General features: G+C 48.3%; 1 protein-coding gene across 1 annotated transcript in view; it reads right to left on the reverse strand.

The window, feature by feature from the left end:
* LOC137308559 (disintegrin and metalloproteinase domain-containing protein 12-like) overlaps positions 1 to 16,510 on the reverse strand; it is a 402,109-nt gene that overhangs the window by 146,139 nt on the left and 239,460 nt on the right. Inside the window, exons 12-13 of the mRNA XM_067977213.1 lie at positions 15,078 to 15,273; positions 14,291 to 14,399 (exon numbers count right to left, since the gene is read on the reverse strand). Coding sequence (XP_067833314.1) covers positions 14,291 to 14,399; positions 15,078 to 15,273 — 305 coding nt within the window. The remainder of the gene's footprint in view (positions 1 to 14,290; positions 14,400 to 15,077; positions 15,274 to 16,510) is intronic.

The following is a 16,510-nucleotide window of genomic DNA, read 5'->3' on the forward strand; positions in this document are numbered from 1 at the left end:
CTGAGAGGTTATACCTATCAGGAAAGATTGAACAGGCCGGGGGTCTTTTCTCTAGAAAAGGGAAGACTGAGAGGTGACCTGATAGAGATCTTTAAGATTATGAAAGGGTTTAATAGGGTAGATGTAGAGAAGATGTTTCTAGTGAAGAGGATGCTACCATTATAACAGTAAATGACGAGGTAGGAGCGAAACTGGATAGGATGAAAATAGATAAAGATTGCCAGTACTCAAAGTAGAAAAGTCACCCGGTCCAGGTGGGATGCATCCTAGGATACTGAGGGAAGTAAGGGTGGAAATTGCGGAGACTCTGGCCACAATCTTCCAATCCTCCTCAGATATGGGGGTGGTGCCGGATGAGGCAGGATTGCAAATGTTACACCCCTATTCAAAAAAGGGGAGAGGGATAAACCCAGTAATTACAGGCCAGTCAGCCTAACATCGGTGGAGGGGAAACTTTTGGAGACAATAATCCGGGACAAAATTAATTGGCACTTGGAAAATAATGGGCTAATTAATGAAAGTCAGCACTGATTTGTTAAAGGAAAATCATGTTTGATGAACTTGATTCAGTTCTTTGATGAAGTAACGGAAAGAGTTGATGAGGGTAGTGTGGTTGATGTTGTCTGTATGGACTTTCAAAAGGCATTTGATAAAGTGCCACATACTGGACTTATTAGCAAAATTAAAGCCATAGAACCATAGAAACCATAGAAAAGATACAGCACAGAAGGGGACCATTCGGCCCATCGTGTCCGCGCCGGCTCAAAGAACAACCAGGTGCCCATTCTAATCCCAACTTCCAGCACCCAGTCCGTATCCCTGCAGCTTACAGCACTTTAGGTGCAGGTCCAGGTACTTTTTAAAAGAGTTGAGGGTCCCTGCCTCCACCACCAATTCAGGCAGCGAATTCCATACACCCACCACCCTCTGAGTAAAAAAGATTTTCCTCATGTCCCCTCTAATCCTTCCGCCAATCAGCTTAAATCTATGTCCTCCAGTTCTTGAACTCTCCGCTAGGGGAAACAGGTACTTCCTGCCTACTCTATCTGGGCCCCTCATAATTTTGTACACCTCAATCAAGTCTCCCCTCAGCCTCCTCTGCTTCAAGGAAAATAACCCCAGCCTATCCAATCTCTCCTCATAGCTGCAATTTTCAAGCCCAGGCAACATTCTTGTAAATCTTCTCTGCATTCTCTCCAGAGCAATTACGTCCTTCCTGGAATGTGACCAGAACTACGCACAATACTCCAGCTGTGGCCTCACCAGCGTTTTATACAGTTCCATCATTACATCCCTGCTTTTGTTTTCTATACTTCGGCAAATAACGGAGAGCATTCCGTATGCCTTCTTCACAACCTTATCTACCTGTACTGCCACCTTCAGGGACCTGTGCACATGCACTCCAAGATCTCTCACTTCCTCTACCCCTCTCAATATATTCCCGTTTACTGCGTATTCTCTTTTACTGTTTGCCCTCCCTGAGTGCATTACCTCACACTTCTCCGGGTTGAATTCCATTTGCCACTTTTCCACCCACTCCACCAACCCATTGATATCTTCTTGGAGTCTACAGCTACACGGCCAACTTTTGTGTTGTCTGTAAATTTGCCAATCATGCCCCATACATTCAAGTCCAAATCATTAATATACACCACAAACAGCAAAGGACCCAACACTGAGACCTGTGGCACAGCCCATGGGATTAAAGGGACAGTGGCAGCGTGGATACAGAATTGGCTAAGGGACAGAAAGGTGAGGTAGTGTTAGGACCACTGCTCTTTTTAATATATATTAATGATCTGGATTTGGGTATGGGGGTATAATTTTAAAGTTTGCGGAAGACACGAAACTCAGAAATGTAGTAAACAATGTGGAGGATAGTAACAGACTTCAGGAGGACAGAGACAGACTGGTGAAATGGGCAGACACATGGCAATTGAAATTTAACGCAGAGAAGTATGAAGTGATACATTTTGGTAGGAAGAGTGAGGAGAGGCAATATAAACTAAATGGCACAATTTTAAAGGGGTTGCAGGAATAGAGAGACCTGGGGGTATATGCACACAAATAAATGAAGGTAGCAGGACAAGTTGAAAAGGCTGTTAAAAAATCACATTGGATCCTTGGCTTTATTAATAGAGGGATAGAGTACAAAAGCCAAGGAGTTATACTAAACCATTAAAAGACACTGGTTAGGCCGTAGCTGGAGTATTGTGCTCAATTCTGGGCACCGCACTTCAGGGAAGATGTCAAGGCTTTGGAGAGGGTACAGAAGGGATTTACTAGAATGGTACCAGGGATGTGGAGAGTCTGGAAAAACTGGTTTTGACAGAGTAAATCAGGAGAAACTGTTTTTAGTGGCAGAAGGGTCGGTAACCAGAGGACACAGATTTAAGGTGATTAGCAAAAGAGCCAGAGGTGACATGAGGAAACATTTTCTTACGCATAGAAACATAGAAAATATGAGCAGGAGGAGGCCATTCGGCCCGCTTCACCATTCAATATGATCATGGCTGATCCTCTATCTCAATATCATATTCCCACTCTCTCCCCATGCCCCTTGAAACCTTTTGTGTCCAGAAATCTATCCAGCTCCTTCTTAAATATATTCAGTGACTTGGCCTCCACAGCCTTCTGTAGCAGAGAATTCCACAGGTTCACCACCCTCTGAGCGAAGAAATTTCTCCTCATCTCAGTCCTAAATGTCCTACCCCGTATCCTGAGACTGTGACCTCTCGCTCTGGACCCCCCAGCCAAGGGAATCATCCTCCCTGCATCTAGTCTGTCTAGCCCTGTCAGAATTTTATATGTTTAAATGAGATCCCCTCTCATTCATCCAAACTCTGGTGAATACAGGCTGAGTCGACCCAATCTCTCCTCATACGACAGTCCTGCCATCCCTGGAATCAGCCTGGTGAACCTTCGCTGCATTCCCTCCATGGCAAGTATATCCTTTCTTAGGTAAGGAGACCAAAACTGCACACAATACTCCAGGTGTGGTCTCACCATGGCCCTTTATAACTGCAGTAAGAAATCCTTGCTCCTGTACTCAAATCCTTTTGCAATGAAGGCCAACATACCATTTGCCTTCCTAACTGCTTGCTGCACCTGCATGTTTGCTTTCAGTGACTGGTGTACAAGGACACCCAGGTCCCTTTGGACATCAATATTTCCCAACCTATCACCATTTAAATAATACTCTGCCTTTCTGTTTTTCCTTCTGAAGTGGATAACTTCACATTTATCCACATTATACTGCATCTGCCATGTATTTGCCCACTCACTCAACTTGTCTAAATTGCCTTGAAGCCTCTTTGCATCCTCTGCACAACTCACAATCCCACCTAGTTTTGTGTCATCAGCAAACTTGGAAATATTACATTTGGCTCCCTCATCCAAATCATTGATATATATTGTGAATAGCTGGGGCCCAAGCACTGATCCCTGCGGTACCCCACTAGTCACTGCCTGCCACCTCGAAAAAGATCCATTTATTCTTACTCTCTGTTTCCTGTCTGTTAACCAATTTTCAATCCATATTACCACCAATCCCATGTGCTTTAATTTTGCACACTAACCTCTTATGTGGGACTTTATCAAAGGCCTTCTGAAAATCCAAATAAACCACATCCACTGGTTCTCCCTTATCTATTCTACCAGTTACATCCTCAAAAAACTCCAGTAGGTTTGTCAAACATGATTTCCCTTTCATAAATTCATGTTGACTTTGTCTAATCCCGTTGATATTTTCTAAGTGTCCTGTTATCACATCCTTTTTAATAGACTCTAACATTTTCCCTGCTACTGATGTTAGGTTAACCGGTCTGTAGTTCCCTCCCTCCTTTTTTAAATAGTGGGGTTACATTTGCCGCCCTCCAATCTGCAGGAACTGTTCCATAATCTATGGAATTTTGGAAGATGACAACTAATGCATCTACTATTTCCATGGCTACCTCTTTTAATATTCTGGGATGCAGATTATCAGGTCCTGGGGATTTATCAACTTTCAGTCCCATTAATTTCTCCAGCACTATTTTTTTTACTAATACTAATTTCCTTTAATTCCTCCTTCTCACTAGTCCCTTGGTTCCCTAGCATTTCTGGGAAGTTATTTGTGTCCTCTTCCGTGAAGACAGAACCAAAGTATTTGTTTAATTGTTCTGTCATTTCCCTGTTCCCCATTATAAATTCTCCTATTATTGACTGTAAGGGACCTACGTTTGTCTTCACTAATCTTTTTCTTTTTACATACTTGTAGAAGCTTTTACAGTCCACTTTTATGATCCTTGCAAGTTTACTCCCATACTCTATTTTTTCCCTCTTAATCAATCTCTTGGTCCTTTTTGCTGAATTCTAAACTGTTCCCAATCCACAGGCTTGCTACTTTTTCTGGCAACCTTATATGACTCCTCTTTGGATGTAATATTATCCTTAATTTCTTTTGTTAGCCACGGTTGGGTCTCTTTTCCTTTTGTGTTTTTGCGCCCGAAAGGAATGTATTACAACGAGTATATACAACCGTATGCAGCGAACTGTAATGATCTGGAATGCATTGCCTGAAAGGGCGGTGGAAGCAGATCCATTGGGGCTTTCAATAGGGAATTAGATAAATACTTGAAGGGAAAACATTTACAGGGCTATGGGGAAAGAGCAGGGGAATGGGACTAATTGGATAGCTTTTGCGAAGAACTGGCACAGGCACGATGGGCCGAATGGCCTCCTCCTGTGCTGCACCTACTATGATACTATGATACAATATTAGTGCAGGTTGGATTACAGTAGGTTATTTAATTACTCATTAATCACAACCTTAATGGGCTTGAATCCAACTGCAGCATTCTGTCGGATACCAGATAATCGGCCCGTCACAAAAAAAGCCTCAGAATCCTAATAGAAATCACAGTGACTAAACCTCAAATGGTCCATTGTTTTACATCCCCTCTAACAACATGGCTGCTTTCAAGTTTAAAAGCGGCAAGGCAGCGGAAAGGCCTCCAGAACCGGTGGGGAGCGGACCTGGGAGGAGCACCAGAGGGGCGCAAAGTTTAAAAGCGGCGAGGTAGCGGAGAGGCCTACACTGAGACCCTCACTGAGTCCAGCGGTGGAGAGGTCTACACTGAGACCCTCACTGAGTCCAGCGGTGGAGAGGTCTACACTGAGACCCTCACTGAGACCAGCGGTGGAGAGGTCTACACTGAGACCCTCACTGAGACCAGCGGTGGAGAGGCCGACGCTGAGACCCTCACTGAGACCAGCGGTGGAGAGGTCTACACTGAGACCCTCACTGAGACCAGCGGTGGAGAGGCCGACACTGAGACCCTCACTGAGACCAGCGGTGGAGAGGCCGACACTGAGACCCTCACTGAGACCAGCGGTGGAGAGGCCGACACTGAGACCCTCACTGAGACCAGCGGTGGAGAGGTCTACACTGAGACCCTCACTGAGACCAGCGGTGGAGAGGCCGACACTGAGACCCTCACTGAGACCAGCGGTGGAGAGGTCTACACTGAGACCCTCACTGAGACCAGCGGTGGAGAGGCCGACACTGAGACCCTCACTGAGACCAGCGGTGGAGAGGTCTACACTGAGACCCTCACTGAGACCAGCGGTGGAGAGGTCTACACTGAGACCCTCACTGAGACCAGCGGTGGAGAGGCCGACACTGAGACCCTCACTGAGACCAGCGGTGGAGAGGCCGACACTGAGACCCTCACTGAGACCAGCGGTGGAGAGGTCTACACTGAGACCCTCACTGAGACCCCCGGCGGAGAGGTCTACACTGAGACCCTCACTGAGACCAGCGGTGGAGAGGCCGACACTGAGACCCTCACTGAGACCAGCGGTGGAGAGGTCTACACTGAGACCCTCACTGAGACGAGCGGTGGAGAGGCCGACGCTGAGACCCTCACTGAGACCAGCGGTGGAGAGGTCTACACTGAGACCCTCACTGAGACCAGCGGTGGAGAGGCCGACACTGAGACCCTCACTGAGACCAACGGTGGAGAGGCCGACACTGAGATCCTCACTGAGACCAGCGGTGGAGAGGTCTACACTGAGACCCTCACTGAGACCAGCGGTGGAGAGGTCTACACTGAGACCCTCACTGAGACCAGCGGTGGAGAGGCCGACACTGAGACCCTCACTGAGACCAGCGGTGGAGTGGTCTACACTGAGACCCTCACTGAGACCAGCGGTGGAGAGGCCAACACTGAGACCCTCACTGAGACCAGCGGTGGAGAGGTCTACACTGAGACCCTCACTGAGACCAGCGGTGGAGAGGTCTACACTGAGACCCTCACTGAGACCAGCGGTGGAGAGGTCTACACTGAGACCCTCACTGAGACCAGCGGTGGAGAGGCCGACACTGAGACCCTCACTGAGACCAGCGGTGGAGAGGTCTACACTGAGACCCTCACTGAGACCAGCGGTGGAGAGGCCGACACTGAGACCCTCACTGAGACCAGCGGTGGAGAGGTCTACACTGAGACCCTCACTGAGACCAGCGGTGGAGAGGCCGACACTGAGACCCTCACTGAGACCAGCGGTGGAGAGGCCGACACTGAGACCCTCACTGAGACCAGCGGTGGAGAGGCCGACACTGAGACCCTCACTGAGACCAGCGGTGGAGAGGCCGACACTGAGACCCTCACTGAGACCAGCGGTGGAGAGGCCGACACTGAGACCCTCACTGAGACCAGCGGTGGAGAGGCCGACACTGAGACCCTCACTGAGACCAGCGGTGGAGAGGCCGACACTGAGACCCTCACTGAGACCAGCGGTGGAGAGGTCTACACTGAGACCCTCACTGAGACCAACGCTGGAGAGGTCTACACTGAGACCCTCACTGAGACCAGCGGTGGAGAGGCCGACACTGAGACCCTCACTGAGACCAGCGGTGGAGAGGCCGACACTGAGACCCTCACTGAGACCAGCGGTGGAGAGGCCAACACTGAGACCCTCACTGAGACCAGCGGTGGAGAGGTCTACACTGAGACCCTCACTGAGACCAGCGGTGGAGAGGCCGACACTGAGACCCTCACTGAGACCAGCGGTGGAGAGGTCTACACTGAGACCCTCACTGAGACCAGCGGTGGAGAGGCCGACACTGAGACCCTCACTGAGACCAGCGGTGGAGAGGCCGACACTGAGACCCTCACTGAGACCAGCGGTGGAGAGGCCGACACTGAGACCCTCACTGAGACCAGCGGTGGAGAGGCCGACACTGAGACCCTCACTGAGACCCCCGGTGGAGAGGCCGACACTGAGACCCTCACTGAGACCAGCGGTGGAGAGGCCAACACTGAGACCCTCACTGAGACCAACGGTGGAGAGGTCTACACTGAGACCCTCACTGAGACCAGCGGTGGAGAGGCCGACACTGAGACCCTCACTGAGACCAGCGGTGGAGAGGCCGACACTGAGACCCTCACTGAGACCAGCGGTGGAGAGGCCGACACTGAGACCCTCACTGAGACCAGCGGTGGAGAGGCCGACACTGAGACCCTCACTGAGACCAGCGGTGGAGAGGCCGACACTGAGACCCTCACTGAGACCAGCGGTGGAGAGGCCAACACTGAGACCCTCACTGAGACCAGCGGTGGAGAGGCCAACACTGAGACCCTCACTGAGACCAGCGGTGGAGAGGCCAACACTGAGACCCTCACTGAGACCAGCGGTGGAGTGGTCTACACTGAGACCCTCACTGAGACCAGCGGTGGAGAGGCCGACACTGAGACCCTCACTGAGACCAGCGGTGGAGAGGCCGACACTGAGACCCTCACTGAGACCAGCGGTGGAGAGGCCGACACTGAGACCCTCACTGAGACCAGCGGTGGAGAGGCCAACACTGAGACCCTCACTGAGACCAGCGGTGGAGAGGCCAACACTGAGACCCTCACTGAGACCAGCGGTGGAGAGGCCGACACTGAGACCCTCACTGAGACCAGCGGTGGAGAGGTCTACACTGAGACCCTCACTGAGACCAGCGGTGGAGTGGTCTACACTGAGACCCTCACTGAGACCAGCGGTGGAGAGGCCAACACTGAGACCCTCACTGAGACCAGCGGTGGAGAGGCCGACACTGAGACCCTCACTGAGACCAGCGGTGGAGAGGTCTACACTGAGACCCTCACTGAGACCAGCGGTGGAGTTCCAGAGGTGACGTCACCAATGAAAAAGTGATGCGGCGCAGGGGAGGCAGCTGATTGGTAAGTAGGTTCAGGTGAGTATTTCTACTATTCTACAGTGCAGTAACTAAAGTAAAAAGAAGGGTAAGATCTGCAGGCCTTATAGCAAGTAGCATTTTTTATTGAATCAAGGTCCTTCGTGTAGTTAACATTCTATAAATTAAGTGTAATTTGAAGAAGTAAACTCCTTAAAGGGAGTAACTAACGAGCTTAATCTAGGACAAGTCATGGCAGCAGAGCTCGCACCCGTGATATGCTCCTCCTGCACCATGTGGGAAGTCATGGACACTACAGGTGTCCCTGGTGACCATGTGTGCAGGAAGTGTTTCCAGCTGCAGCTACTGGCAAACCGCATTTCGGAGCTGCAGCTGCAGGTGGATTCACTGTGGAGCATCCGCGATGCTGAGACTATCGTGGATAGCACGTTCAGTAAGGTGGTCACACCGCAGGTAAAGATTACGCAGGCAGAAAGGAAATGGGTGACCGCCAGGCAGAGTAATAGGACGAGGCAGGTAGAGCAGGAGTGCCCTGGGGCCGTCTCCCTCTCAGACAGATATACCGCTTTGGATACTGTTGGGGGAGATGACTTATCAGGGGAATGCAGCAAGAGCCAAGACCATGGCACCACGAGTGACTCAGCTGCACAGGAGGGGAGGAAAAAGAATGGGAGAGCAATAATGATAGGGGATTCCATCGTAAGGGGAACAGAAAGGCGTTTCTGCGGCCGCAGACGTGACTCCAGGATGGTATGTTGCCTCCCTGGTGCTCGGGTCAAGGATGTCACGGAGCGGCTGCAGAACATTCTGAAGGGGGAGGGTGAACAGCCAGAGGTCGTGGTCCATATTGGTACCAACGACATAGGTAAAAAAAAGGGATGAGGTACTGCAAGCAGAATATAGGGAGTTAGGAGATAAATTAAAAAGCAGAACCTCGAAGGGAGTAATCTCAGGATTACTCCCAGTGCCATGTGCTGGCGAAAGCAGAAATAGGAGAATAGACCAGATGAATGCGTGGCTTGAGAGATGATGCAGGAGGGAAGGGTTTAAATTCCTGAGGCTTTGGGACCGATTCTGGGAAAGGCGGGACCTGTACAAGCTGGACGGGTTGCACCCAAGCAGAACCGGGACCAATATCCTCGTGGGGGCAGTTGCTAGTTCTGTTGGGGAGGGTTTAAACTAGCATGGCAGTGGGATGGGAACCAAAGGGCAGGTACAGATAGGACAAATTCAGACCAGGAAATGGGAAGTAGAAAAGCAGTTAGTGACGTAGTTAGCGACTCAAAGGCAAAAGAAGCAAAGGTTAAATAGTGTTCAGCACGGGAATTTGACGGGGTTAAAGGGTATATACTTCAATGCAAGGAGTATTACAAACAAAGCAGATGAGCTAAGGGCACAGATAGACACATGGCAGCATGATATCATTGCTATAACGGAAAACTGGCTTAAAAGAGGGGGATAATTGGCAGCTCAATATCCCTGGATATAGAGTTTTCAGGCAGGATAGAATGGGTGATAAAAAAGGAGGGGGTTAGCATTATTGGTTAAAGAATCAATTACAGTTGTGAGAAGGGATGATATGCTAAATGGATCATCAATCGAGGCCATATGGGTTGAGCTAAGAAATAAAAAAGGGGCAGTCACATTACTAGGAGTGTACTATAGACCCCCGAATAGCGAAAGGGAGATAGAAGGACAAATTTCTGAGTGCAAAAATAAGAGGGCCATAATAGTCGGGGACTTCAACTACCCTAACATCAACTGGGATTCAAACAGTGTGAGGGGCACAGAGGGCGCAAAATTCTTGATCGGTGTCCAGGAGAACTTTTTTAGCCAGTACATGACAAGCCCAACAAGGAATTCTAGATTTAGTCCTGGGAAATGAAGATGGGCAAGTGGGTGAAGTGACAGTGGGTGACCATATTGGGGATAGTGACCACAATTCAGTTAGTTTTAGCATTATTATGGAAAAGGACAGAGTTAAATCAGGAGTAAATGTTTTAAATTGGGGGAAGGCAAATTTTACAGAACTAAGAGGTGATTTGACAGAAGTGGACTGGACACAACAGCTTGAGGAGAAATCAGTAGCAAGCCAGTGAGAGGCACTAAAATGTGAAATTCAATGGGTACAATGCAGACACATCCCCTCAAAGAAAAAGGGTGGCACTGCCAAATTTAGAGCCCCCTGGTTGTCTAGAAGTATACGGGACAAGATAAAGCAGAAAAAGGAAGCTTATGATTGTCACAGAAAATTAAATACTGCAGAAAGCCTAGAGGAGTATAGAAAGTACAGGGATGACGTAAAAAAGGAAATAAGGAAAGCAAAGAGAGGGCATGAAAAAATATTAGCTAGTAAGATTAAAGAAAAGCCAAAGATGTTTTATCAGTACATTAAGAACAAGAGGGTAGCTAAGGAAAAGGTGGGATCTATCAGGGATGATAAGGGTAACTTGTGTGTAGAAGCAGAGGATAAGTCACCAGGGCCGGATGGATTGTTTCCTCGGCTATTGAAGGAAGCCAGGGAGGAAATAACGGATGCTCCAAGGATCATATTCCAATCCTCACTGGATACAGGGGAGGTACCGGAGGACTGGAAGACTGCAAACGTAGTACCATTGTTTAAAAAGGATACGAGGGAAAGGCCGAACAATTATAGGCCGGTCAGTCTTACCTCGGTGGTGGGCAAACTATTAGAATCAATACTGAGAGATAGGATAAACTGTCACTTGGAAAGGCATGGTTTAATCAGGGATAGTCAGCATGGATTTGTTCAGGGAAGGTCATGCCTTACAAATCTGATTAAATTGTTTGAGGAAGTGACAAGGAGGATTGATGAGGGTAGTGCAGTGGATGTTGTCTACATGGATTTTAGTAAGGCATTTGACAAGGTCCCACATGGCAGACTGGTCAGAAAGGTAAAAGCCCATGGGATACAGGGAAATGTGGTGAATTGGATCCAAACTTGGCTCAGTAACAGGAAACAAAGGGTAAAAGTCGATGCATGTCTTTGTGAATGGAAATCTGTTTCCAGTGGTGTGCCACAGGGCTCAGTGTTTGGTCCCTTGCTGTTTGTGGTATATATTAATGATTTGGACTTGAATGTAGGGGCCATGATTGGCAAATTTGCAGACAACACAAAAGTTGGCCGTGTAGTTGATAGTGAAGAGGATAGCTGTAGACTCCAAGAAGATATCAATGGGTTGGTGGAGTGGCTGGAAAAGTGGCAAATGGAGTTCAACCTGGAGAAGTGTGAGGTAATGCACTCAGGGAGGGCAAACAGTAAAAGGGAATACGCAGTAAACGGGAATATATTGAGAGGGGTAAAGGAAGTGAGAGGGGAAGAGTGTGCACAGGTCCCTGAAGTTGGCAGTACAGGTAGATAAGGTTGTGAAGAAGGCATATGGAATGTCCACCGTTATTAGCCGAGGTATAGAATACAAAAGCAGGGATGTAATGATGGAACTGTATAAAATGCTGGTAAGGCCACAACTTGAGTTGTGCGCAGTTCTGGTTACATTCAAGGAAGGATGTAATTGCTCTGGAGAGAGTGCAGAGAAGATTTACAAGAATGTTGCCAGGGCTTGAAAATTGCAGCTACGAGAAGAGATTGGATAGGCTGGGGTTGTTTTCCTTGGAGCAGAGGAGGCTGAGGGGAGACTTGATTGAGGTGTACAAAATTATGAGGGGCCCAGATAGAGTAGACAGGAAGTACCTTTTCCCCGAGCGGAGAGTTCAAGAACTGGAGGACATAGATTTAAGCGGAAGGATTAGAGGGGACATGAGGAAAAGCTTTTTTACCCAGAGGGTGGTGGGTGTATGGAATTCACTGCCCGAATTGGTGGTAGAGGCAGGGACCCTCAACTCTTTTTAAAAGTACCTAAAGTACTGTAAGCTGCAGGGCGACGGACCGGGTGCTGGAAGGTGGGATTAGAATGGGCACCTGGTTGTTCTTCGAGCGGGTGCAGACACGATGGACCGAATGGCCCCCTTCTGTGCTGTATCTTTTCTATGGTTCTGTGGTTCTAACAGCCAGAGCATCACAGTGGCTGCCCTGCAGTGAAACTTCTCCTCAGACTCGAGTTAAACACGGTCCACTGGCAGCACTCAATGGGCTAAGTTAGTGCCTGGCAAAAATGACATGGCCAGCGTAGGGTTGCCACCTTCAGGAATTAAAGATTAATCTCCAGGACATTGCTGAGAGCAACATAGGGAGAAAAATCATAGGGGCATTAAAACAATTCTGTGTTCTTTTCATTTTAATAAGAACATAAGAACATAAGAAATAGGAGCAGGAGTAGGCCAATCGGCCCCTCGAGCCTGCTCCGTCATTAAATAAGATCATGGCTGATCTGATCCTAACCTCAAATCTAAATTCATGTCCAATTTCCTGCCCGCTCCCCGTAACCCCTAATTCCCTTTACTTCTAGGAAACTGTCTATTTCTGTTTTAAATTTATTTAATGATGTAGCTTCCACAGCTTCCTGGGGCAGCAAATTCCACAGACCTACCACCCTCTGAGTGAAGAAGTTCCCCCTCATCTCAGTTTTGAAGGAGCAGCCCCTTATTCTAAGATTATGCCCCCTCGTTCTAGTTTCACCCATCTTTGTGAACATCCTCACCGCATCCACCCGATCAAGCCCCTTCACAATCTTATATGTTTCAATAAGATCGCCTCTCATTCTTCTGAACTCCAATGAGTAGAGTCCCAATCTACTCAACCTCTCCTCATATGTCTGCCCCCTCATCCCCGGGATTAACCGAGTGAACCTTCTTTGTACTGCCTCGAGAGCAAGTATGTCTTTTCTTAAGTATGGACACCAAAACTGTATGCAGTATTCCAGGTGCGGTCTCACCAATTCCTTATATAACTGCAGCAATACCTCCCTGTTTTTATATTCTATCCCCCTAGCAATAAAAGCCAACATTCCGTTGGCCTTCTTGATCACCTGCTGCACCTGCATACTAACTTTTTGATTTTCTTGCACAAGGACCCCCAGATCCCTTTGTACTGCAGTACTTTCCAGTCTCTTGCAATCAAGATAATAACTTGCTCTCTGATTTTTCCTGCCAAAGTGCATAACCTCACATTTTCCAATATTGTATTTCATCTGCCAAATCTCCGCCCACTTACCCAACCTGTCTATATCCCCCTGCAGGTTTTTTATGTCCTCCTCACTCTCTACTTTTCTTTGAACATTTTTGTTGATTAGTTATAAAAATATTGGAGATGAGTAAAAGCCTGTTTGACTGACAGTCAAGAATCATCCAAATCGGGTTAGGAAGAGCCTGTTCGCTTTCCAATTGGCGTGGGAAGGGGGGGCACCGCGAGGATGGACGTGTCAGGCAACAAATTGCGGAAGTGTGGGGGTGGGATGGTTGGAGGCGAGAGATCATGTGATGAAATCTCCAGGATTAGTCCAACCAACATTGGCAACCCTAGACAAGCGCCAAGTTAATGCCACCAAAACCCCAACAGCCCCAGTTACCTGGGGAATGTATGATTTGTTTTAGGCTTTGGATATTTAAACAGTTTAAGTAAACTCTCCCAGTGACAACACAGACACACACACACACACACACACACACTCAGACACACACACATATTCAGACACACACACATTCAGACACACACGCACACAGACACACACACACACAGACATACACACACACACAGACAGACACACACACACACAGACATAAAAACACACAGACAGACAAACACACACACACACACACACAGACATACAAACACACACACACACACAGACATACAAACACACACACACACACACACAAACACAAACACACACACACAGACAGACAGACACAGATGTTTTCTCGATCATCTGTAAGATCTGCGGGATCAGCAGTAGAAATTCAACCCCTCTGGGCCGTTATCAATGAGCCATTCGGGAAGGCCCCATGTTGTTGATTCAATTTGCTTTTATGTTGTGACAGGGTGTCACTGATTTCTCCATGTGATGCTTCAATACATGATTTATTTAGAACAACATAAAACAGCACAATCTTTTCAATTACTCTTAGTATAAAATTCCTGCATTAGCACAGGCAGTTCTAAACGAGCTGGTATTTTACTGCAAAACTTACTCATCAGTGCACCTCATGTATTCGTTATTTTCATTCTGGCCGCAGTGCCCATATTTATCTCCTTGTTTATTTGTAAGTTTATAACAAAGATCTTCAGCAGACACTGCACCTATCAGAAAGAAAGTGGGAGAATTACAGAGAGTCTACAGCACAGAAACAGGACATATGGCCCAAATGGTCCATCCTCCACATGAGCATCCTCCCCAGCCTGCCCCTGAGTGAGAAGGAAAGGGAGTGTGGGAGAATGTGTGAGGGACAGAGAAACAGAAAGTGTGAAATTGAGAGAACAAGGGAGACAGAGATTGTCTAAAATACAGACTCTGGAAGTAAAATGGATACCCTTTCAAGCCAACACTAAGAACCACTCATTTCCACTCCACCAGTTTGGCACTTCCATTCCCCTTTCTGGCTCGTGCCAACAGACTGCCAGCTGCAAGTGTTTTGATTTTTCTTCAGCCCGTCCATTATAAGCAGGTAGGTATGGTCTTTACCAGTGCCAACCTTGACCCAGTCACGATGAAGTGTGTGAGTGAGATCAGGAGTGAGGGCCTGCCCTCTGATGTCAGCTGTTCCCCTCTGGGGAAGTTCCATGCTCTCACTCTCGTGCAGACTCTGTTGGCAAGATCAGGATCGTGGATTCGCAGGGAATTGTGGGTGTAACTCATCATCTGCTTTGCAGTTCAGGGCATCCATCCAATCACATTCATTCACTTGACAAAGCTCATATTCAGTGTGTGAGTGGGACTGTGCTGTAATAGTATGGAGGATTCTGGTAGCCTGTACTCACCGTTACCCCAGATCTCCTGGCACTGTTTATCCGCGGACTGACACACCCCATTGCTGCAGTACAAGTTTCCGTTACTGCACGGGTTGCCATCTTTCAGATACATATTGTTGGGGCAATCTGCGGAGCTGCCTCTACAGAACTCTGGCAAGTCACATTCTCCCATCGGCGGTCTACAAATCGTGCCCACTGAAACAAACTGCAGACAAAGGTAGCAATGAAATGCGCTGACATTTTAATTGGGCAATTTTTCTGGTGGGGGAGGAGTGAGTTCAAAGTAAATCTAGAAATTCCTGGTCATCCAGGTGTTATATGTGACGTGTCTGGGTGTACAGTATGTACAAAGTATTTGGGGTGAGGTTTGTAAATTTTTTTTTATTCGTTCATGGGATGTGGGCATCACTGGCGAGGCCGGCATTTATTCCCCATCCCTAATTGCCCTTGAGAAGGTGGTGGTGAGCCGCCTTCTTGAACCGCTGCAGTCCGTGTGGTGAAGGTTCTCCCACAGTGCTGTTAGGGAGGGAGTTCCAGGATTTTGACCCAGTGACGATGAAGGAACGGCGATATATTTCCAAGTCGGGATGGTGTGTGACTTGGTGGGGAACGTGCAGGTGGTGTTGTTCCCATGTGCCTGCTGCCCTTGTCCTTCTAGGTGGTAGAAGTCACGGGTTTGGGAGGTGTTGTCGAAGAAGCCTTGGCGAGTTGCTGCAGTGCATCCTGTGGATGGTACACACTGCAGCCACAGTGCGCCGGTGGTGAAGGGAGTGAATATTTAGGGTGGTGGATGGGGTGCCATCAAGCGGGCTGCTTTGTCCTGGATGGTGTCGAGCTTCTTGAGTGTTGTTGGAGCTACACTCATCCAGGCAAGTGGAGAGTATTCCATCACACTCCTGACTTGTGCCTTGTAGATGGTGGAAAGGCTTTGGGGAATCAGGAGGTGAGTCACTCGCCGCAGAATACCCAGCCTCTGACCTGCTCTCATAGCCACAGTATTTCTATGGCTGGTCCGGTTCAGTTTCTGGTCAATGGTGACCCCCAGGATGTTGATGGTGGGGGATTCGGCGATGGTAATGCCGTTGAATGTCAAGGGGAGGTGGTTGGACTCTCTCTTGTTGGAGATGGTCATTGCCTGGCACTTGTCTGGCACGAATGTTGCTTGTAAATTGTATTCAGGGATCAGGAATGTACAAGGTGCTCAGGGTACCGTCGCCGAGTGGTTCTGGCACTGGACTAGCAACTCAGATCATGTGTTCAGGTGACAATTTCTGAAACTGAATTCAGTCAATCTGGTAATCTGGGGCCTGGCACCTGAAAAGATTACCTTGAAAGCTGCAGGGTTTTCATTAAAAACCCAACCGGTTCATTAATAATCCAACATGTCTTTCAGGGAAGGGAACCTGCCACCCCTACATGTGACTCCAGTCCCACCCCCACCC

This window comes from Heptranchias perlo, chromosome 1 (genome assembly GCF_035084215.1).
Source record: "Heptranchias perlo isolate sHepPer1 chromosome 1, sHepPer1.hap1, whole genome shotgun sequence".
Lineage (NCBI taxonomy): Eukaryota > Metazoa > Chordata > Chondrichthyes > Hexanchiformes > Hexanchidae > Heptranchias > Heptranchias perlo.